This window comes from Branchiostoma floridae, chromosome 5 (assembly GCF_000003815.2).
Source record: "Branchiostoma floridae strain S238N-H82 chromosome 5, Bfl_VNyyK, whole genome shotgun sequence".
Taxonomy (NCBI): domain Eukaryota; kingdom Metazoa; phylum Chordata; class Leptocardii; order Amphioxiformes; family Branchiostomatidae; genus Branchiostoma; species Branchiostoma floridae.
The window spans coordinates 3,037,928-3,061,918 of NC_049983.1; the positions used below are offsets into that span (position 1 = coordinate 3,037,928).

Below are 23,991 nucleotides of genomic sequence, written 5' to 3' on the forward strand. Positions count from 1 at the left end.
GTTTACTGAGTCATGCAGGAAATCAGACTGAAGTGCATGTCCTCAACATCTGACCCTCCCTAAGTGTCATATAAAGTTCCTTGTGGGTGTATAGTATACAGTATACTCCCAGGAGAGAGACATATTCCTGCCCTCAGCAAAAATCCACCACTATCCATGACTCAGGCCTGGCAGCTTTAGGATCAGGCCTATTGCCAAAATGATTATCGCCTTGTAACCTTTTTGCCTCTCCCAGACAGTGTCTACTAGCTAATTTATAAGCAGGAGGAAATTGAACTCCACTAGTCACCCACCCACACAGAAATCTTTGTCAAGTCCAGCTGCAGCAAGCAGATTTGTATTTCACCTGGGGGAGGTAAATCGGGCCATGTTGATCCCATTATGTGGATGTCATCCACTCAGTGGGCATAGCTTTTCATTAGCCTGATTAACTCTCGCTTATAGCAGCCCGCACAGCATCCGCCGGCCTCTGCCAGTTACAGCCCCTGACAGAAGAGTTTGTGTTACACAGACTAGCTTTTCAGCTGTTCCAAAAAGAAAAAAGTTTTTGACTCTTAGAGAGACTTGTAAATCATTTGCTGTGAATTGAAAAGAAAGATAACAGAAAATGGAGACTAGATGTCGTAGAATGTCGGAAGTAAAAAAGTCATCAAAGAGGTCTTCAAAGAAAAAGAAAATGATGTAAAAAAGCAAGAATGAAGACTCTATTTTTGGTACATGAAGACTCTATTTTTCAGTATACCATACACATTTGTGCTCAGTCATTTGTTCAACCTTCCAAACCATTTAGATTTCATAATGAAAAGGCAACTATTTTTTGGGGGGTGGGGGTGGGGGGGTGGTGTTTGGGCAAACTTTTTTTTTTCATTTCGCTGGTTTGCATCAGTTTTGGGGGTTCCTAGAGGATGTCATCCATATAGTTTAATCAACACCATCTTAGACCGTCTGAAATTTCTGCTCTCAAGTAGACTGTGATATTCAAGGTCACAAAAATACCCTCCCCACTTCCCCTGGGGCCCTGTACTGTTTGCCTAGCTGAGAGTTCAAGTGTATTCCGTCTGTGCTTGCTCATACCATTGATATGTGACCCCAAGCTGGGGCCATGAACAGGGTACCAAACTTCATTTACCTTTTTCTTACTGCATAACCCAGTTACTAGAACACCATAGCTGCCAACTTCATTCCACCTCAGTAAAAAATGGCTAAATGTTCTGAGTTGCTCATACCATTGATATGTGACCCCATACTGGGGCCATGAACAGGGTACCAAACTTCATTAACCTTTTTCTTGCTGCATAACCCAGTTACTAGAACACCATAGCTGCCTAAAATGCTACCTTAGCACAAAAAGGTTAATGTTCTGAGTAATACAGTTTGTAGCCAACCTCACTCACTGTATGTTCAGTAAAAATTTCAACTTTTTGAATGTGTTTATCAAGTGCGGTAATTGCTTACTGCTTTGGTGCTTTGTTGCCATGGCAACAGCTCATTAACATGAACGAAAACATCAATTATAACAGGTTTAGATATCTTTCAGGTTGTGTAATAAACACAGCTTCCAAGTCTGTCGTCGCTAGAAGAAAACAGCTTTGTTTTCTTTAGAAACAGACTTTGATTGTTGTTGTGACATGTAGGCAAGGTGAAATTCAAGTACGCAATGATGGACGCTTTTGACGTCTAGCTTTAACAGATGTGGGAGTATCCCAGTGGTGCGTGAACTGTTGGCGGGGTTGTGTATTTTTCCCTGACAGACCAACCGTTAAGACCGTTAATGATCTAAGGTGTCAAGAGGTCACTATTTCTCTGTACAGGGCTCGAAATACTTTTTTCTGAAAATTACCTGCACCAGACAAATTTTACCTGCACCAGTCTGAATTTAGGAAGTATGGATCATACTAAAATTGTCCAGGAATCATTGCTATTTTTTTCTTTTATACTTTCTAGGCAGTATCAGTCAATGCAGCTAATAACAATCCACACACACCTACATCATAGGACATTTATGTATAAAACCTAGTACATGGACCGGTACAGGTTGGGTGCAGGTAGACACCAGAAATACCTGCACAGCTCAACTTTACCTGCACTAACCTGCATATGCAGGTGGTATTTTGAGCCCTGTCCTGACAGAAGGACTGTTAATGATCCTTGGTGTCAACAGGTCGCTGTTTCTCTGTACCAACTGTGTGGTTCACACCTGTGTTAAGTCAACATGCACTGTACCGTGCAACAGTGCAGAAGATGGCAACCAAAATATTGTGCCTTGATTAAACATGATTCTGAATAGAGAAAGGTCAGCCTTGCTGGGAAAGTTGCAACCGTCTACTATTAGCTTGAACCGATAAGACATAATAGTGTCGCTTGGTTTTGTAAGTGTTTTAACATGCATGCCCTGTTAGGCCATGTCGATTTGAATAGTATATTGACGACATACATGCTCGCATCAATTTTGGTAATGTTTTTGACCATAATGTAAATAAAAAATTGTACAAAGCAGCTGGAAAATGAGCAAATATATGCCATAAATTGTAAGTATAGATATTACTGTCATAGAGTTCCAAAGTGAAGTTCAAAGGTCAAGAAGATGACGTAAAAAAACAAAGAAAAAAGAAGAATCTGCTGTTAGGTATACCATATTGTGTATTTAACGCATTTGTTCAAACTTCCTCACCACTTAGAATTCATAATGCAGGAAACTGTTTTTGACAAACTTTTGTCAGTTTTGTGGTTCCCAGAGGATGTCATCCAAACAATCAAATTAACATGGCCTAATCTATTGTACTACATAAGGGACTGTACGATATTTATCAGGGGGGGAGGGCTGGTGCGTTAGGGGGGGAGGGCCATGTTAATTTTTTTTGAGCTGGGGGGAGGGCCATGTTAATTTTTTTTGAGATAGGGGGGAGGGCCATGTTAATTTTTTTGAAAGAATTGTTTATACTATTTTTTGTTTTGATATCTTGACATGGCCCTAAAACTGATAAAATAAGCCTTCTGAATAGCCTAAAATGCAAGAGCTTCCGGGGGGCTTCGCCCCCCTAGGTCCCCCAAAGTGGCGCTGCCCTAGACCAGCGTTCCCGCCAGGCATACGTCATTCCGTCTCCGGACTTATTTTTTTCTGGAAAGACGCACTCGGCTCGACTGAGTTTCCCCAAATATTTAAGTTACAAAAGCGGTGCGCGGTAAATATGTGAAGAATCCAAAACTATACACTTTATTTTTTATTTACAACATTTCTTTTGTTTCAAAAGGACAAAATTTGCGGCAGAAAAGGGGCCGCAATATTGTTTTAAAGCGTCGATCAAGTCGGCTGTGCACTGGCATTGTCGTCTGTGGCACATGGCGCGGCACGCCCCCCTCCCCAGACGGACTGTCGATCGCAGCGCCCAGCACGTTTAATAGGACGTCTTTTCTGGCTACTCCTTCAAGGCTACACCGGCACTGATCACTGCCAAAGACGCAGCAGATCACCGTCCTTCGTATAATGTTTAACGTTCTTGGTTTCTACGTAAAAAGAAATCCAGCGGTGAGCCAAAGATTTCACGCCGAAAACAGGGTTACCTGAGGTCGCACGAAACAAACGCACGCTCGTGGAAAATGACGGCGCGGCCTTGTAAAACCCGACTGATTCGATAAATGATAAATTTTAGTAAAATCATCGGGCAAAATAGAAAAAAAAAACACAAGGTGTGATGGCGCCGTTATTTTATCCTCTGGACAAACTACTAGCATTTGATGCGGGAGGGCGCAACATCGATCGCACGAGGTAGGCATTCTTTATTTAATGTCGGAAAAAAATTGGCAGGATTTTTCCATGGGCTGACGAACTCACTGGCTAGAGCCCTGTTTGGAAGCATCAAAAACCCAAAATTTTCATATAGACATGACTGGACAAATAATACCCGGGCCAGATCACGGACTGCTGATTCCCCGAGCTTATAGTATATTTTGGGGGGAGGGCGGACGTCGATTACTGAAAAACGGGAGTAAAAAAAGGCAACCGGCATCCAATCTCAAGGGCATAATTTTCCTCTCAAATTGCAGGAAATTCTGTTTTAGAGGGTTTAAAAATCCAAATTTTCCCGGGGGAGCATGCCCCCGGACCCCTGCCCCGACGCTGTGAAAAAATCCTGGCGAGAACACTGGCGAGAACACTGGCGCCCTTGTGCCCTGACGTCTATAGATACTAAGATTATTTTATCGGTTGTTTTTCTACCCGTTTGATTATGCCTGTCGGGGGGGGAGGGCCATGTTGACTTTTTTGAGGTGGAGGGGGAGGGTCACGTTAGATTTTTTTGAGATGGGGGGGAGGGCCATCAAAAAATTTTTTGATCCGACTTCCAATGCACCAGCCCTCCCCCCCCGATAAATATCGTACGGTCCCTAAACCATATCAACATTTTCACAACATTTTCAAAGCAAAATATGTTAGGAAACACTTAGAGCTGTTGACAGTTCGTTAGATAACCAAATGAATTGACAAGAATAACAAAGATAACGGAGTACTGGTCTGATCTGTTTGAATGTTCAATTTTTGTAATACAAAGCGTTTTATCTTTTTCCAATAGAAAATTTTCACCCTAAGTACACATTGATAACATGCCACACATTGCGAGCGTAACTAAACCATAGTGTAAAGTGCGTACACGTACTTATACAGATTTTGTCAATATTAGTGTATATTCAGTGTCACTCTCACATTCCCGTGTGACGTCAGCGCTACCGGATCAAAGTCTAATAAAAAACCATGACCGTATTTGGATGTCTACAAATTCAAACTTAAGTACAGTGTAAATATTTCACACATTGGTAATCTTTAAGTTATCCTTGTTGGTATGTTGAGAAGTTATGAGTATGAGATTTTCTGTCTGCAATATTTTACATCCACCCCTTTGTCAAATATTGTTTTAGCCTCATTCACACCATTGCTTTTCTGTGTCACTGTGCCTATAGTACACTATGCTTATTTGAAGTGGGAGTTATTGCGATCCCTTTCTTTATTCACTTTCTTCTGTACACCTTTGTTTTGGCTTCCGTTGACTTGATTTTGGACCAGATAACTCTTCTGTGCTTTTACGGACTGGGGCCACTTTTCGGGATGGGGTCACTGTAGATAGAGAATGTAGTGTATGGTGAAAATGAGTACCTAGCTTTGGTTAGGGGAAAAAAAGGGGGGCCTTTTAGTATTAGTGGTTCAAACCTTACAGTATACAGTACACTGTATGTATAAATGTGGGCTACAGAATCTTTAAGGCTAGTTCACCTTTATTCGTGGGGTAACCTATATCCGTTGTTAATAAAACAAGGTAATTAGTGATACAGTATCAAGTCAACAGACTTTGAAATTGGAAGATATTCCATAATTATACGGTTTGAAATCACCGTCTGTCAACTTGCCCCAAATACCTTGTTTTTTCTATAAACAATGGATATAGGTCAACCCGCAGATAAAGGTGAACTAGCGTTATAAAGATGAAGGAGATGGCATCAATAAGTAGAAGAAGATCATATTTAAGTACAAATATTGAACATTCATTCTGTGTGCATGTCCGTATTTAACATTGTAGATACATTGTGTGCTTTAAACATTCAGTAGGAAGAGATTGTTTCAATCTGGGAAGTATCTCCTCCCTTTACTGTAAATAACACATGACAAGAGGAAGGTCGATTCAAAAGGATCACATGGTTCAACTCTGTGACTTTGGCTTTTGTTCGACGAATCATTATAATCTATTCACTTGTCCCTCCTATTTAACCCTGCCCGTGAACTTGTGTGGTAAATAGAATTGCTGGAGATGATACTGGCCCTGGTATATTAATCTTTTTTTGTGATTCATTGTATATCACATGTATCAAATTATATTACATTCCTTGCCTGTAACAGTTTTACAATTATCAAAAGAGAGTTTCTTTTCCCGAAACGTTGGTGAGAATCAAGCCATGGTTGTGTAAAAAGAGTCTCTTTATTCAGAGTTTGTTTTACAGTTCAAAAGCTACAAGTAAAAGTGTAAATGCCTGAGGTAAAGTTACGAACACTCTCTCTTATTTTTGTCCTTCAACCAAATTGAAACGGGGACTGACATTGACAAACATCCATTTGACCTTGTAAAAGGCAAACAAAATGGCCGCCTGATGTATTACAAAGAACACTGACCCCTGGGTGCTCTGGGAACAAGAGCCCCTGCTTGCTGTACCATTTACTGAAAGGTTATCCCTGGCAGTGATAAAAGGGGTGCACCCTGGGTGTGAAAGGGGGGCCTGTGTGCGGGCTAATTTAAGATGCATGTACGGACCCCACAGAAATAGCAAACTGGGTCATAAAGGTTCAGTGGTAGACAATCACTTTCTGTCCCATTGAGGTACCTCTGTTATATGTTTTCTGGTTGGACCAGCAAAGACAGAGCCTGCAAACTTAAAACAAAGATATAAAAACAGGAACTCCTGCTGCAGTACCAAGGTCAGCCACTAGAGGGACCAACATTGGACTTGCCTGTGGAGTTCACAATATCTAACGTTGTACCAACTATAATTGCAAGTGCATATGGTGACAGAACAGCATTTTGGCACACACACATCCATCAAAACTGTACCTCCGTGTTCATATAGACTCTGAGGTGAAAATATTGGATTACCTTGTGGCTTACTCATATGTAACTAAAGGGAATATGATAGCTACAGCACAGCCTCTGCCTTATTGAATACAATGGTATCAGCTATTAATTATGATATGAACACCAAGAAATGAAGCAATAGAGCTACATTGTATCTTGTTTTTGTCATATTGAAATACAGTTGCCGGATTAATGTATGAAATTATGTACCACGGTGTCAAAGTCAAACTGAGGAATTGGCCTTCCTTCCTTCTATCGTTCAATTTCATGTTGTGCCCTCTTTGGCAACAGTTTCTGTAGATCTAAATCCATTACAATGATGGTTACAATACAACTTGCTCGGCAATGTGACTTAAAATGTTCTATGCCCATAGGTTGGGGGTGTGGGAGGTTTAGGTGTTCCACATTGGGATAGATTTTGAATGGACGATGAGTATGAGCCATAATTAACATTACTGTTTTCTTTCTCTCCCTCAGATTCCAGTGACATAGTGAACGGCAAGTTAAAGCTGATCCTGGGTCTAATATGGACCCTCATCCTGCACTACTCCATCTCCATGCCCATGTGGGAGGGAGACGACGAGCCCGCGGTCAAACAGACGCCCAAGGAGAAACTTCTGGGCTTCGTGCAGGCCAAGGTGCCCGACCTGCCCGTCAAGAACTTCAACAAGGACTGGAACGACGGCAAGGCCTGCGGTGCGCTGGTGGACGCCTGCGCCCCTGGTACGTGTACTTACATATCTATCTCAAACATTCGTGGACATCCTCATGTCAACTGCACACACTTACACTATATCTTGTGAAATGACGCTGGAGCCGCCAGTTTCCACATTAGAAACTTTATTCAAACCAACACACACACGCACACTGGGTTCTAGCCAGGATTTTATTTTAGCATAGTGGGAATGGCATGGTAGCGAAGCGACTTATCAGGAGATTGGTGTGGAAGGGGGGTCTTGGTCCTTCCACAGTGAGATTTGAAGATGTAGAGTTAAAAGTTAGGATTTTTGGGTCAGTTTTGAGTGGCATATCATCCTTTTTCTTTGTTCAGACATTGATCAACATTGTTGAACAAGCAAATGAATACACTAGTTAAAAAATGAGCGTAGTGGCCCTTATTTTAGCGTAGTGGTCACAAATTTTAGCATAGTGGCCCACTACGCTAAAATACACTAGCTAGAAGCCTGCAAATACAGCGAAGACATTGTTGATTGACAGATTGACAGATGTTGATTGACAGTTGAGAAGGCCTTTATTGAAGACATTTTTCAGAAGGGCAGGTGTTGAAATGGCCATTTTTTTGAAGACATTGAATGTGACATTATTGAGAAGTCCCTGTGTGTAACATCAAATTATATAGGAGAGTTACTTCCTCCTATCTTCCTAGACCTGACTCTTGACATGAGACTGTCATTTGGTATTGCCGGGGGGGGGGGGGGGGGGGTGTTTGCAAAACACATGCATACAAATTACAACAGCTGTCATTTGTGTCAATACATTCTATTCAGATTGACATTTTGGTTCTAAATTACATTTTCTTTCAAAATCCCTCAGGCATTTTGTTATGACTGTCAACGCGACAAAATTCTAATAGTACAATGTATGTAAAAATCTGCAATCATCATAACTTGAAATTTAAAGTAGGAAAAGGAAGTCTAAAGTAAAAACTTAACAGTCAGGGGTACTACATATCCTTTCCATTGTATGATGAATGAAAGGACTGTTAGTGGGTAAATATTCAGGTGGTTCAACTCTGCCCTGGGAAAAGTGGAGCAAACACAAAGAACACGGCGGTGTTATCTACGAGTGTTTGTATGTTGTGGCTGGCTTCGCATTCTCTCTTGTGTGCGGAACCGTTCGGTCATAGTCTGCCGACGGATTTGACAGTGACTGTCTACTACCACTGTGACAGTAACTACAGTTTTCTGTCAGTGGATTGAATACCATTTAAAAAAATTGGACATAAATGCCCCTGCAATTCCTGAACTAGCCACTAGAGGGCCCAAACTTATGTCACTTATTAATGAGCACAAAAGCCATCTACCAGCCAAAAATCGTGACTTTAGCTTGTCCAGAAAACATGATATCAGAACTAGAAGTTTTGATATCAAGTGTTAGCACCCGTAGTTCCTAGCTATAGGGAATTACAATGTTGGCTGGGCCCTGAATATTTTCATTTTCCAGTTTTTGTCACACCCTACTATGTTAGTATAAACACACCTGACTTGAAACCAATCCAGCCACCAAGAGAAAGACAGACACACAAAAATGGCTAAAATGTTACAACCTCCATTGTCATGGATGTAACAAGAAATGTTATCTTAGTAAGTTAAGTCAGTACTTCTACAGTGTTGTAGGTTTCCAGTGTTTAAGTTACTTTAACCACAAAATCCCTGCTCAGTTTTTCAAGGTTAACTTCAAGGTGAAGAGCTCTCTAGGATGTACGTGACCTTGTCAGGAAAAGGGTGTTTTCCAGTTGCATAATCAGGACCTTTTGTGTGGATTAAGGAGGCTTTTGTTCGTGACCTCCCCCTCAAAGAAACAGGCCCCAGCTCGCAAGAAACTTGATCGTTCTGAAGTATCAACGGGAATTCCACTTGCATTACCTCAGTGGGTTTGACATTCTAAACCACTCAGTGTACTAAGAACTTTGTGTAATGGAAGAGTGTACCATTTGCTCATGGCCATTCCATTTCGAATGGGGGTTAAAAAACTTTTTCTCTTAACCCCATTTGTTTCTTGGATCATAAAAACAAAGCTTCTTATCATTTCAGATTTATCACTTATCAGAAAAACTACCAATTTTCATTACCATTGAAAATTTTTGATTGCTTCCAACCCCCATTGAAGAACGCAATGAAACAGCCCTGGCAAGAAGTGGGTGTGGCCACGTTCTATCTGGCCTTTTCTAAAGAACCAGCCCTTTACAAGTAAACTAAATGTAAAAACAATGTTTTGGTTTGTGTTACAGTTTTCTGATTAAAAACTACTGTGCAACCAGATTCTGTAGTGTCACTAGAACGACAATGCTAATACAGGAAAATCTTTTTTCTTCATGAGAAGGTTGTTTGAATCTTTGAAATGTTGATATGAACATACGAGTCTATAAACACAATTGGACTGAAATATTTGGACTCAGGATCGAATCTATCCTAACTAATTTGTAGACAAGAGAAAGGCAAACTCTAAAGCTTGTAGAACCTTTTTACAGCCGATCTAATTATCCGCCATTACAGGCAACGCCTTTGAATGACAGTTGACCCACAAGTTTACTTGTAAACAGTGTCAGCCCTGGCGTTGCCCGAAACATGTTTTATGTCCCCCTGTATACAAAGCAGGGGCGTTTGCCTAGCTTGCCCAGCCATGACCAAACAAGGTCACCGACATAAGCAAGCCATTGTCTGACAGTTATTCACTGCTGTACAGTTTATTCAGAGTTCTGGTAGTGTTCTAGGATGGGGGGAGGTACTAGTAGCTGCCCACGCACTTATAAGTGACTCATGTGCCAAAAACGCACTGCAGGAATTGAGATGTGAAAAACATGACAGGGTTTTATGCGGTGACCTTTTGGGCCGTCCTTTTAGGAGCGGTTTGTTCACACAGGGCGTGTGCCGCAAAACGCCAGGGCTGTCCTTGTTTACCAGACTGGAGAAAGACTAATTATTCTCTTCTGAAGCCAGCCGCCGCATGTCATTTGGCCAGTAGTATGCAAATATTACATAATGTACACATGCTCACTGTACAGGGTTTTCTCTGTAGGAAAAATTGAAGGGAAGGGAAAAGACCAAGCAGGGGGGTGTCTAAAGGGGGGGGGGGGTCTACTGTGTGGACTGTGGAGTTTTAGAGAGTTTTAGGATGAGGCTTTTTAATCAAGGCTTCCAGAGAGGAAAATTAATTACTATCAGACAGGTCACACAAACTGTTAGCATCCCTTGTCAATCAGAATTTTATGCTTGTCAGAGGATCTGCTCTTTGCTGTTAAGAAAATCTTATTTGCAAGTTCCTACGTGTTACAAACAAGATAGGGAATATGCATGTAACAATGAACTGTGATAAATATTATAATTATACTTCTCAAACACTATATCTAGATAGGTTGGGTTTTAGTTCTTTTGACAAAAATAACACTGTACAGTAATATTAGGGGGTGCATGGACAACACATGGGAGCCCAGCACCCTTCTTCCCCTCTTTTAGAAAAATAGCCCTGCTGTAAAATTATTGGGGGATGGTTCAATTATATAAAGCTGGATTGTTTGAGCAGTTAGTTTCTTTGGATACTTGACATTTTAACTTTGCTGGCACAAAAGTGCACGTGATCATAATGCCCTAAGGACATAAAGATTGCTTTGTCGACTCTTGACATTCCAGTTTGGCAAACCGCTTGCGCAAACCTGTGACTGCATTCATCGATATCTAGCAGACATATTGCACCACATACAGTCAGATAGCGATCACATGCCCAATGTATGAAATATAGACCTGTTGAATTTCTACGTCTGTCAGTTGGAATATCAGAGTGTTTGGCAGCCATTCAATATCTGCAAGCTATGAATGAGGGATGGTGCAAATTAAGCAATTTGTCAGATTTTTTGTGACACAAGAATGAGACAGCTAGAAACTATAGATCAAAGACAGATAAAAATTGCATTGTCTGAAATTATTTAATTTTCAATTTGTCATCATGATCTTTTATTTTTTTAATAATCTACTTGTCAGGCTACATTGTACATACTATTGTCCCAAGTATAGGAATAACAGTGACAGCACACGGAATGCCAGTATTTCATACTGTAATAAACATACAATTTAGTCCCAGGTCGCTCAGCTCACCAGGTAATGGCTTTGCTGTCTGCCATGACCTTCGCTTCTAATCTAATGGAAACAAAATACTCAAATTTTTAGGTCCTATCATTTGTGTTCAGTTCAGGGCCATTTACGACAAAATATAAACCGTCCTTTTGGAAGTCAGAAGCCTTTCCAAATACACTTCTGCCCGCCCCAGTTGCGGAGGACAAAAATCAGACAAACATCCGTTTTTTTCACCCAAATGCTTGGAATAGACTTATTGTCCCATAAAGGACAAACTGTGGACATGTGGGCCCTGGTGCTCCCAGAGAGTATCAAATTTCAGGCTCCGCCCCTCGGCTTCATGGAGGACTGAAAAAGGAAAAGAGTCTAGACAATTTGTACCTGCTATATTGAAAGGATAAGTTGTTCTGGGGTTGTAGCCTAGCCTGGTATCCAGCTGTAATATAGCTCCCGAGTCTCTTCTCTCCTCTTTGTAATTGCAAAGAGGAGAGAAGAGACTCGAGAGCTATATTACGGCTGGATACCAGGCTATTGTAGCCAGCCTGAAATCATTTTCCGTCCCCTCGATTTGGAATCCTATCGAGCTCCCAAGGCGTGACGTTTCAAGGGTATTTTGAAATCAAGAACCCCTGGAACGCTATTTCCTGAATTTTGAGGTGTAAAATTTGCTGGTAGACTAAGCTGTTCAACAGCATCTGTTTTGGTGAAAAATTACACAAGGGAGACAGTCTTATTATATTTTTACATATTGATTTTTGTCCGTCACAGAGGACCAAATGGGCAATTTTTTTTTTTGCCCCCAGCTGCAAAATTCTGTCAAAAGACGGAAGGACGGGTGCTGGCTACAACCCTGAGTAAATTTGTTCTGTAAAAAAAAACAAAAAAACAATAACTGAGGCGACCTGAAAATGTTTCTTAGTTCCTCCCTCTTTCCATTTCAATCACAGTAGTAGTACTTGTATTTTCAAAATTTTAAAAAGAAAATTGTTTTATCAATCCAAAAGCAAAGCATCAACTGATTGTAGTAAGGGAATATATTTTTAGAAAATAAGAAATAGAAAATTATGGTCCGGACATTGACAAGTGCCATATATGCTGGATAAACCTTAAAGAATGAATTATGTATTTTTCAGTAAGATAAATCTGTTTTTAGTCTGGTTGAAGCAGTGGTATTGAATGAGAAGTTGAGGATGGATGTTCTGGCTTGTTGCCATGGTTTCCTGGCTTGTTGCCGTGGTTTCCTGGCCTGTTGCCATGGTTTTCTGGCTTGTTGCCATGGTTTCCTGGATCGTTGCCATGGCACAGAGTTTGCAGTAATGACTCATAATGGCCTGAGTGTGCCAAAATCTTGGGAGGGGTTTAATGCCCACTAACAGATTTGTGAAGAGTGCAATAAGTCCAATAAGGGTTGTCAGTCCAGCTTATGTATTGTTACTCAGAACTGATTGTATTTTGCAAGGCGACCAACTTTTTCGTGATCGTCTAAAATGATTCGAGTGTCCAAGTTAGTACGGGGATCTTCTGAATTCAGTGTAAAGCATTGTTGCCCCCCCCCCCCCCCCCCCCCCCCAATGCACATCCTCTTTTGCCTAACAAGTATTTTCAAAAGAAATAGTTGCAACCAGCCAGCACTGGTTTACTTTCACTTTTATCCATCAGGTAACCTGTATCTGTTGTCTTAAAAAAGAAGGTATTTAGGGATACCAAGTCAATGGACAGTGGTTTCAAATAGAAATCATTTTCTTGGGGCAAATATTGCAATTTGAAACCTGGCTGCCAGTTGATTTGATAACCATAAATACCCTGTTTTTGAAATGATGGATATAGGATACCCCGCGGATAAAGGTGAACTAGCTTTAACGTAAGTGGGGGAAAGGTACACTTCCAATAGTGACACAATGTTTAAGCTGAGGAGACCGTACCATGTATCAAGTAAGTAAGTTTAGGGTGTAACGCTTTTAATCCTTTGACATGTGCAGACCTTTTACAAAATGTACATGTGCAGGGCAGTGTCTTTTTAGGAGTTACACTTTCATCCTGCGAATGTGTGACACCCCGGACCCTCCACATCTGTGTCAATGAATCCGCAACAGGGAAACCTCACGTACGACACACGGCCTCTCACGTAGTACACGCTCCCCCCCGACATACTTCATGTCAGAGACTGGAGCAGGCAAACATGCCTGTCCGTGTATCTGTTACCAACTCTGCCATGAGCTGTATTTGCACTGTGAGGTCACACCGGCTTCTCTAAATGTAGACCTGTACCAGCTTGCACACTTATGGACATACAGCACAGGAAAGACTGAATATCAAAAGAAACATAAATTCTGTAACTCTTCCTAGTGACTATCGCAAAAGTCCTTTGATTGAAAGAAGAAATACCAGACTACTACAAAAAATGTATATATATTATTGTTAAGTATTTGGAATTGACATTTGATTGATATACAACATACTGTATTAGATATCATGACCTTGCATTTATTATGAAAGTTAAACTTCTAGGCCCCAAAATTCAATGTTCAAAGACAATGTTGAAGTTTTATAAGGTCTATAGGATCTACTATATCTGTAAAATGATAGCTGAAAATAGTTTGACATGTATATTTATACTTGAATGCATGACTGTGTAGTTGATTCATATTTGGAAGTCAGCCCCAGGAAACATTGTATGGTCGTATCAAGTTACTATTTCAGTGGCACCTCATAAAGTTGACTTTTTGGGGTCTAAACTGGCTTAACGTTCAGTAAATTATCGACAGACTTTACATAAACAAAACCAGAAGGAATTGGGGCGAATTGTTGGGTTACAGCAAGTTGGAGGCTACCCAGATGGTACCGGAAACTTTCAGCGACACCGCGCTCTCCAAATTCTCTGGCATCATTCCCATGAACCGACCAGACGTTTGTCCTTCAAACCTCCTCTAACCCTTTATCCCTGACCCACATGTAGACCGCTGGTTTCAAGTTTTCACTTTCAAGTTTCTGAGGGCTCTAGTTAGCTTGAATTGTTTTACCCTTCATCCAAATTTCCAAGGACAGAGAAATCCTAGAGTAGAGAGAATTGTTTTTGTCAAGTATTTTTAACGAGTCGATGGATAGTGGTTTCAACTGAATTGTTTTCGATATGAACCACCATCCATCCATACTTGATATCCCTTAGTACCCTGTTTTTTAAAACAACGGATAATTATACACTGTAGTATGAAGGTTACCACAAGGATAAAGATGGTCTACATGTAGCATTGTAAATTTGTCCCACTGTTTAGTTTCCAGGGCAGTGTTTGGGTGTGGTTTAATCAAATTTGAATATTTTTTTACATCTTTAGCAACAAACTTTCGCTGTCAAAGCTGACAAACTTGTTTTAACATTTTTCTGTGATGATTCTTTCAAATGGATGGAATGACGGGCACTGGTTAGAGCCCTGCCCCCCTCCCATGACCCTCCCCCTTTCCAAACTTGTTCGTCCTCGGAATAATGTCCTGTCCCAGAGCAGAGCACAAACATGTCAAGTTGGCATCCAGACTTGTCTGGCTGAATGCCTAGCCTAAGATCTAAGACCTTAGATCCTTAAAGACACTGTAAAGATGCAGATTTCACCCTCCATTAGCGATACATGGGATCCAAGCCATTTTGAAACCTTCCTTTTCTTGAGTGTCTTCGCCACTTTAAGATCCACCCCTATATCCAACACGTTTGGCTGACCTGGAATAAGTGACTAGGGATGTCTCCTGTCATGCCAGCTTCACGCAAACTAGCGATGTTGAAAATTCCTCGGAATTACCGTCTTGAAAGATTAACGCGATGACCCCATAGAGGGATGCTGCATATAGACACCCTCTTATCCAAACTGAAGACAGAGAGTCGGCTGATTCCCTTTTCTGAAGACACCCATGTGTCTTAGATAAAACAGTCTTTTGTATTTCCAAGCAAAAGATGATAGCCCCCTTAAGTACCATACCTGGATAACAGATAAGAGGATGACACCATTCGGAAACAACTTAAGGAAAAAAGAGGCTTTGATCAGTATATTCCTGGGTGTGTCCGCAAAATTTTGGCAAGCACTGGCAATCCTTCTACATTGAAGGGCCTATTTAAGGGGAATTATCAGACAGGGCCTCAAGCCTACTTGGAGACTGATATTCTTGGAAAGGTTCTTGTTTAAATCATGTTTCACTTCATAGAGATCTCAACGTTACCATACGGTTGACTAGAAACACGGGATAATTCTGAAACATAAGATGATTCTAAGACAAGTTTATGGAAAATGATTAGCTGAATGGGAGTTTTGATATATGCTGGAGATTATGAGATCATTAATAAATCTGGATCTGAGACAGGTGCAGGTCTTAAAACTGCTATAATTATATGTCTGCAGATGTTAACCCTTCAATTCCTATGACTGATAAAAAGAAGGCTTTACAGTCAATTAGCCCTTGGTATTGCAAGTGTTACCACCCATTCCCAAAAAAAAATTCCTATATTTTGCATGCAGACTTTCTTAATAAAAAAAAAAAGAGTTGTAAAATCTTTCAAGGGAGAAAGAAATAATAATTTCTTCTTTGTACCTTTTTCACTTTCTAGCAAGAAGAATATCTTTCTCTAGATAAATCTAAACTTTGAACTTCCTAGCGACCGCCCCCCTCCCCCTTTCCTCCACCCTTCATACCAACAACAGGAAGGTGACATCTGAGCCGGCCTAACGTGTAAATACCTGTCCTTGTAGGGAGACTACGCCAGTTCCAAACATTCCAAAAAATCTTTTTTGTTTGCAATTATCAGACGGAGGAATTTGGGTCCCCGGTTCCTTTGGGGCCCAGCCAAAAATACACATTGTCAAGTTCAGTGTCAATGTCTGCAGGGCCCAATATCTTAGGTAATATCAATCTCATGTTCAGCATAACAGCTGGGTCATTCAATACTAAAACTAGAAAGAAACATGTACATGCAAAGGTCTCATGGTACTTTTAAATTCTGCATTATTGTCTATTTTATTTTGGCTTCTTCCAAGACAGATGGACTTTCTTGTGAATGTGGTGTGCCATCTGTTCATGTGTACAATGTACGTGTACAGTGTACATCATGAAGTTAAAGAAGTTAATAAGCTGATCGCAATTTTTTAAAGCTTGAAACTGTATTGGCATAGCTTTTGCCGACATTCTATTTTATTCTATTTTTTTTACCCATTTCAAAATGTTCCCGTGAACATTTAGTTTAGATGCACCAGTGAACTATTCAAAAAAATTTATTTCGAGGCCTGCAACCTTCCCAAGCAAGAAACAACTACAACAGTTACTGTATTACAACTACTCTTCAGCACTGTTAAATACATACATGTAGTGATGCTTGATGATTGGTCTGGGTACCATGGGGGATCAAAGGGAGAGCTACAGTTTTACCTGCTTTGATTTCACCATAATAATACCTTGGGTCGAATCTCAGGGCTATTCTTGTAACTACATGTATATGGCAGCCTTGCCATTGCACACGTTTTCAACCAACCATGCGAGGACATTAAATCCTACTCTTTTTGATAAGTGTGTTGGGTTCTTTTACGTGTAGAGGTTTGACGCTTGAGACTTACAACTATTACTATTAGCTCTGTCATCCATAGGGCTGCTGGCATTAATGTCACCATCTACGTGTAAAATGGCAAATGCAATCCCTAACTATGTGTCTGAGCTGAGCCAACCCTAGTATTGAAATTGGGCCTACGGATTTACGATATAGTAATAATAATAATAATATCGGGTGTATTTTGCAGCCAGTAGGTACCCAAAGTGTGGGTAATGATAATGCATCAAAATTATATTTGTCTCTGTCATAAATATGATCTCTTTTCTTTTATGGCATTTGCAATCAACAGAATATTTGGCACTAATAGCTGCTTGCATATTATTAGAGGCCCTGTTTGTGTATTATTTTCTTCTGCTGCTACATGTACTGTAAATGCAGAAATGTTCACGGTGGATTAATGTTCGGGGCATGCAGATATTGAAAGCCAAGAAATTGGATTGGCAAGGCTTCTTGAAAGTTTACAGAGCACACACTATAGGTCAAGATCAAAGAAGAACTTGTGTATAAATGTGCCTGGAGGGAATGGACAGTCATGTCAGAGGTCATCTCAGTTTATTTCTAGACTTTTCTGAAGACTCTGGCTTCCACAAGCACACATATCAATTGCTTGAATCTGTTTCTTGTTGATTATTACATAAACTACAACGTTATTCTTTGCAGTGAAACCGGAAATCACTAAGACACAAGATATATACTGATTTTGTTTTTATGTCAACTATGTAGAGGATGTGATTTTTTTTACGTCAGCTATGTACAAAATGTAGAGGAACATAAAAACAACAAATCGTCTGGTTTAAAAGATGCCAGAAGTTCCACTTCTTCCATATATGGTATTCAAAGCCCGGAATGGCTAGGACTGGGAGCAAGTGGTACGGTCCAGGTGTTGCAGTGTACCTTTTGATGTTGTTTACACAGCATAGTAGAGGAGTCTATTAGAGGTAGTCTCATGAATAATAATGAAGTAGATGTCATTGTTATTCAAAAGCTAGCCCCCTGCCACTTTTGAAGAAAGTCCTATAGCTTTTTCTATAATGCTATACTAGATTCAGCAGTACTATAATTTATACAACTACTACATACTACTACTATTTACTACTAATACTATACTCTACTAAACCTACTACTACTAGAACTACTGCTTCTACTGTTATATGGCAAACTTTGGTCAGTTATGACCAGTAATGACTGCTATAACAACTACTATTACTAGTGCTAGTAACGAAGTTGTATCAAGTATGGACAAATTTCAAATTCAGTTAAACAATATCAGTAGCCTACATCTATGGCTATGTTACTAAATAAGAAAGCTATTTGTCAAGGTGTTATATATCAAAGTGATATCAAAGTATACGGGAAAGTGATATCAAAGTATACGGGAAAGTGATATCAAAGTATATGGGAAAGTGATATCAAAGTATACGGGAAAGTGATATCAAAGTATACGGGAAAGTGATATCAAAGTATACGGGAAAGTGATATCAAAGTATACGGGAAAGTGATATCAAAGTATACGGGAAAGTGATATCAAAGTATACGGGAAAGTGATATCAAAGTATACGGGAAAGTGATATCAAAGTATACGGGAAAGTGATATCAAAGTATACGGGAAAGTGATATCAAAGTATACGGGAAAGTGATATCAAAGTATACGGGAAAGTGATATCAAAGTATACGGGAAAGTGATATCAAAGTATACGGGAAAGGCGATAACTGATGACAGACCATATATAGGGAGCTTGAGGTAACTACCTAAGGAATTATCATAACAAACTTATATAACAGGTTTGACATGTTGTTATGACATAACATTTGTTTTATTACAAATCATACTCAATTTTGAAATTAAACCCAATTTCCTATTTCTTTCCATCATAGTTTGATAAGCATTTTCCAGCTCTGTTGCATTCTCACATGTATGTATAAATATATATACCCACACCAACTGCCAGCTACCCTATCCAAAGTGTTACATGTCACGGCATCATGGTTTACTACGTCTAAGTACCGTTTAAATCTTACATTCTTCCCGCGATAAACTCCGCATTCTTGCCCCTTGGCTCGCTTCGCCACTTCCCAATCGGGAGGCACAACTTGTCTCTCTCCCTTCTAGCTTACAGTATTTCTGTGAAATCTTTGTATAAATAACGTTGGGGGATGTCTGGGATACTTGTCCTCAAAGCCATTGGCAGTGTCACTGGTGTTAATGGCTCGTGAAGGAGAGAACTATAACATCTGCGTATCTACCGCAGCTGTCGTCTTGCTGTTGTTTTCAGTTTGACCAGGCTTTGATAATGGTAGCTGGGAATGTAACGCTAGTTCACCTTTATTTATTGGGTAACCTTTATCCGTTGTATTTAGAACTAGGGTGTTTAGGGATATTGAGTCTATGGATGGTGGTTTCAAACTGCAATATTTTGAAAAAAATGCAAATCGAAACCAACATCCACCGACTTGATATCCCTAGATACCACATTTTTAGGTACAACGGATATAGGTTACCCCACGAATAAAGGTGAACTAGCGTTACTGTAAATACGGCAATGTTCGCGATGGTTGTATCTTAAACTTTGCAGTTTTTTGCGGTGGCCACTTCACCGTGAACTCAAAACAACTGCAAACATTTTTCTATTACTAACAGTATGTGACTATAGCATATGGCACTGCTGTGAACTCAAAACCACTGCAAACACTCCATTTTATCTCTACTGCAAAATTAAATGCATTTACAGTATCTGTTGCCTGGCAATAATACGGCAATCATTTGCTAATCTTTCAAAAGAAATCGGTGGGAAATTGTCAGGTGTGTAATGTAAATAACCCGCCAACATTTTGTCATTGTCAAAGTTCTGCACCAGTCAAGTGGAATGAAATTACAAAATCACCAATTATTAAGTATACAAAATAATGTCACACAACAATTTCACACAACAAAGTTAACTACTTGGGGGGCTTTTGAGATTTAGTCTTTTCAGAGTTCTTTTGTGATGTGACTGATTGTGTTGATTAAAATGTTACAAGACACAGTTATAAATGGGTCTAAGATATAGTGATGCCCCCTGTCCCTGTTTTAAGGTGCTGCAGTGTACACCACAGACATTCTACACCTTACATGACATGACATTATACATTGACATACACCCAGGGCAAAAAAATGTCTAGTCATTCGAGATGCCTATATCCTGAATTCTACAAATTGCAGTTTCTTGGTATATTTTTATCCCATTGATTGTGTCAACTGTTTATATATGCTGATTGTTTAAGTTAGATTTGTACTCTACTTTGGCACTGTCATCCATTGATATCGACATTGCCTTCAGTTTTGTTTGTTCTACATGATTTGTTTGTTAACAAAACTACTGTTGTTTCCTCGCAGGCCTGTGCCCTGACTGGGAGGACTGGAACCCCAATGATAAGGTGAAGAACTGTGAGGAGGCCATGGACTTGGCCGACAAGTGGCTGGGAGTTCCCAAGGTAGGCTTGCTATGTTGTATAATGTCTAACTGGTTCTTGAACTGTTAGCTATTACAATTGTTATGGAATCTGTATATGATATTATAATAGAAACTTAGAGAATATGATACAGCCTACCCTGTCTGTGATGGTTGGTTGAAGGGATCGAAAGAAAGTGTCAATTGAAAGAGATCTCCATCCAGTTAATATGTCACTGCCATGAGGAAGACCTTCTAAGTTGGTTGTAACAGAGAGGACAGACCCAATGTGCTGACAGGGCTCGAAATTAATTTTGGGGATTAGGTGCACTGGTGCACCCAGCTTAAAAAATTGGGTGCACCAAAATTTTTTTGGGTGCACCACTTAGATTTAAGTAGAATGTCAGAAAAACCTAATAACAAAACTTAGTTACAAGCTATCAAATTCTTTAACAAGAAGCATGACAGACATTTTTATTATCTTTCAAATATTTAGATGTCAAGAATATGATGTCTACTAATATACTTGATATCTTTACATACATAAACCTTAGAAAATATTTGGGTGCACCCTGTGCACCCACAGAAAATAATTGGGTGCACAGCTCCAATTTTGGGTGCACCTGGGTGCACATGCACCTAGTATTTCGAGCCCTGGCTGAGTATATGTACACTGGTTGATGAGCGAATCCCTATAGCTCTTTCTGACAAACACAATGAACAGTGGTCCATGGCTTGACGTCCCTTCCTTAGGACTGCAACTCTTTCCGGTAGTGTTCTTGTCGAGTGAGTGACACAGCCTGGATCAAATCCATGGCTTCTAGTTCTAGAGGCAGACTAGGGGCTAACTCCTGGACTACCCTAGCCTGGTATCCAGCCGTATTATAGCTCGCTAGTCTCTCCCATCCTTTCCGCAAATACGGAGAGGACAGAAGAGACTCGGGAGCTACCGAGGTATAATATGGCTGGATACTAGGCTAGGACTACCCACAATACAAATTGTTGGTTGAGTTCTATAGAATACTGCAGTAGGATGCATCACACACACTCAATATCAGGTTTAGCGTCCATTGTTTATGTTTCATTCTTGATTACTGTCTGAAACATATGACATTTCCTTCCTCAGCTCCTGAGCCCAGAGGACATGGCCAGCCCCCATGTGGATGACCTCAGTGTGATGACCTACGTCTCACAGTTCCCACAGGCCAAGCTCAAGCCTGGTGCTCCCCTCAGACCCAAGACTAACCCCAACAAGGTAAGATATGCAATTATGTATATTGTTATCCATATTCCTTATCACTCAGTGTACCACCCCGACCGTAAATAGGATCGCTGGAAGGAGGTTGATCCGACCCGCGCAAGGGTTGGGACCGATTGTGATCCGAAATACACTGTTCTGTCTGTATCTTAAGTATGTCATGCCCACCCGAGAAAATAGAGACGTTTCAGTGCAAAATGCACTTCAAGTTGAAACAAATTTTTGTACTGGAACAAAAAATTGTAGCAACACCAATTTCAATGTCTAAATCTGGTATTAAAAACAAAACAATAATATTATTATTGACAACAGCGTACTCAAAGTTTGCATGCATTCGAACAATTGTATGGAAACTTGTGTGATAAGTTGTATTGAAGTTATCGCGGCTCAACTGGTTATCATCTGATCAGGAAGAGACACTCACAGTGTTTGTGTCAGGTTGTTTGGCCAACAGAACCATGATATCTGAAGCAGGACTCAACTGTTATCACCAACACAGGAAAACTTTGGACAGAAACCAAAATTTTGGCTGAAAAGTGCCAGGCAATTGGAACTCACACTCACTCACTTTAGATTAAACAAAACAAACAATCTACAGCTTCTATTACATCACTTGTTGAATCCTGCTTCTGCTTTGTAATGAATTCCGATCCGATGAACTTTCAAGCACAATGACATCCAACAATATCAGTACTTTGACATGAAACAGCAACAGATTGTTAAGGTCAAGGGTGAAAGGTTAACATTTACATGTAGGTGATAGCACTCCTTTCATTCTATCCATACCTTTTTCAACCATTTATTATGATCAGGATTGTTTTTTTCATAACGTCAACTGTTACCATTTATCCTGACAGGCCCCAGCAGCACCACCAGCACAGCCAAATAAGGTCAACACCAGAATAATCATGTTCGGTTGCCTTGAAGGGTTCTAAGATTGTAGTGTTTTTTGTGCTATATTAAAGTTTGAAGGGAGCGCTCTGTGATGTTGAGTTTTCTGTTAAAATGGATGCAGGATATTTAAGCTGTGGTATTGCCTGGTGACTGCTTGATAGTGTATGTGTAGACTGCGGTTGATCGAGTGTGGAGTACATTGTAGGAATAGAAATGTAACGCAAACTATCCCCAACCCAATAACCCCCCCCCTCCCCCTTTATCCTAACATTTGTAGTATCCCTGGGCTGTGAAACAAGACCCCCTCCCTCCCTTGCATCCTGATTTTGAGTTTTATCCCTTCTGAAAAAGGGACCCCCTCCCCCCCTGCATTTTTTGACATCTGTGTCATACCATAAGAACTTTGCATCATGTAAAATGCTCCATTTGTTCTGATGCGCTGGGCTTCCAAACATACTATTTGGTAGAAGATATTTAAGGTTACACCAGTTTATTTTCTTGGTCCTCAAACATTTTAAGTTCTAAATTCATGAATGGATCAGGAAGAATACAAGATAAAAACAGAGGGCTGGGAGAAGTTTTTGAAAATGTGTGTTCTAGTGCCTAGTCTTGCCTACATTTTATCAGACTTTTCGTCTTGGTCTTCCAGTTAACTTTGACTTTATTTCAATCCACATATAGTTAAGCATTAGCGTAAAAAACCTGAGGACCAAGAAATGAAATTGGTGTGGCAAGAGGGCGAATAATTGAGCATAGGATATGAATGTTAACACCCGTTGGCCCGCGTGTTTGCCATCCAGGTTCGTGTCTTCGGCAAGGGCGTGGAAGCGACCGGAAACCAGGTGGGCAGCCCCGCCCCCTTCACCATCGACACGTTCAGCGCCGGTGGCGGAGACATCAAGGTTTCCGTGGAGAACCCTCGCGGGAAACAGGAGCAGTTCAAACTGGAAGAGAACCTGAACAAGGCTAAGACATACACCTGTACCTACACACCTACCATGGAGGGCACCTATGTGGTAAGATGCAATGTATTACACATGTATCTAGTACACATTGTCAACAACCATGCATGGAATGCGCCTATATACGATGTACTGTAAATGTATTTAAGTTCGCGGGGATTTAATTTCGCGGTAGCGGGAAAAAGGACATTTCGCGGTGGATTTAAGTTCGCGGTAACACCATAGACTGCAATCTAATGTCATAATAGAAAAATGTTCGCGGTGGTTTTAAATTCGCGGTGAAGTGGTCACCGCAAAAACCGCGAACATTAATCCACCGCGAACATTTCTGCATTTACAGTACATGTATCTGGTAAGATACTGTCTGGTGCTCTTCTTAAAATTTCTGACTCTTGGGACCTTGCTGTAACCACCCCTGCAAGTCAATACCAGCTGTATTGTACTCA

The 23,991-nt window shown here is 40.4% G+C and overlaps 1 protein-coding gene across 1 annotated transcript in view; it reads left to right on the forward strand.

Moving 5' to 3' along the window:
- LOC118416663 (filamin-C-like) overlaps window positions 1–23,991 on the forward strand; it is a 109,545-nt gene that overhangs the window by 24,315 nt on the left and 61,239 nt on the right. The window contains exons 2-6 of the mRNA XM_035821839.1: window positions 7,089–7,334; window positions 20,377–20,474; window positions 21,558–21,686; window positions 22,547–22,579; window positions 23,384–23,599. Coding sequence (XP_035677732.1) covers window positions 7,089–7,334; window positions 20,377–20,474; window positions 21,558–21,686; window positions 22,547–22,579; window positions 23,384–23,599 — 722 coding nt within the window. The remainder of the gene's footprint in view (window positions 1–7,088; window positions 7,335–20,376; window positions 20,475–21,557; window positions 21,687–22,546; window positions 22,580–23,383; window positions 23,600–23,991) is intronic.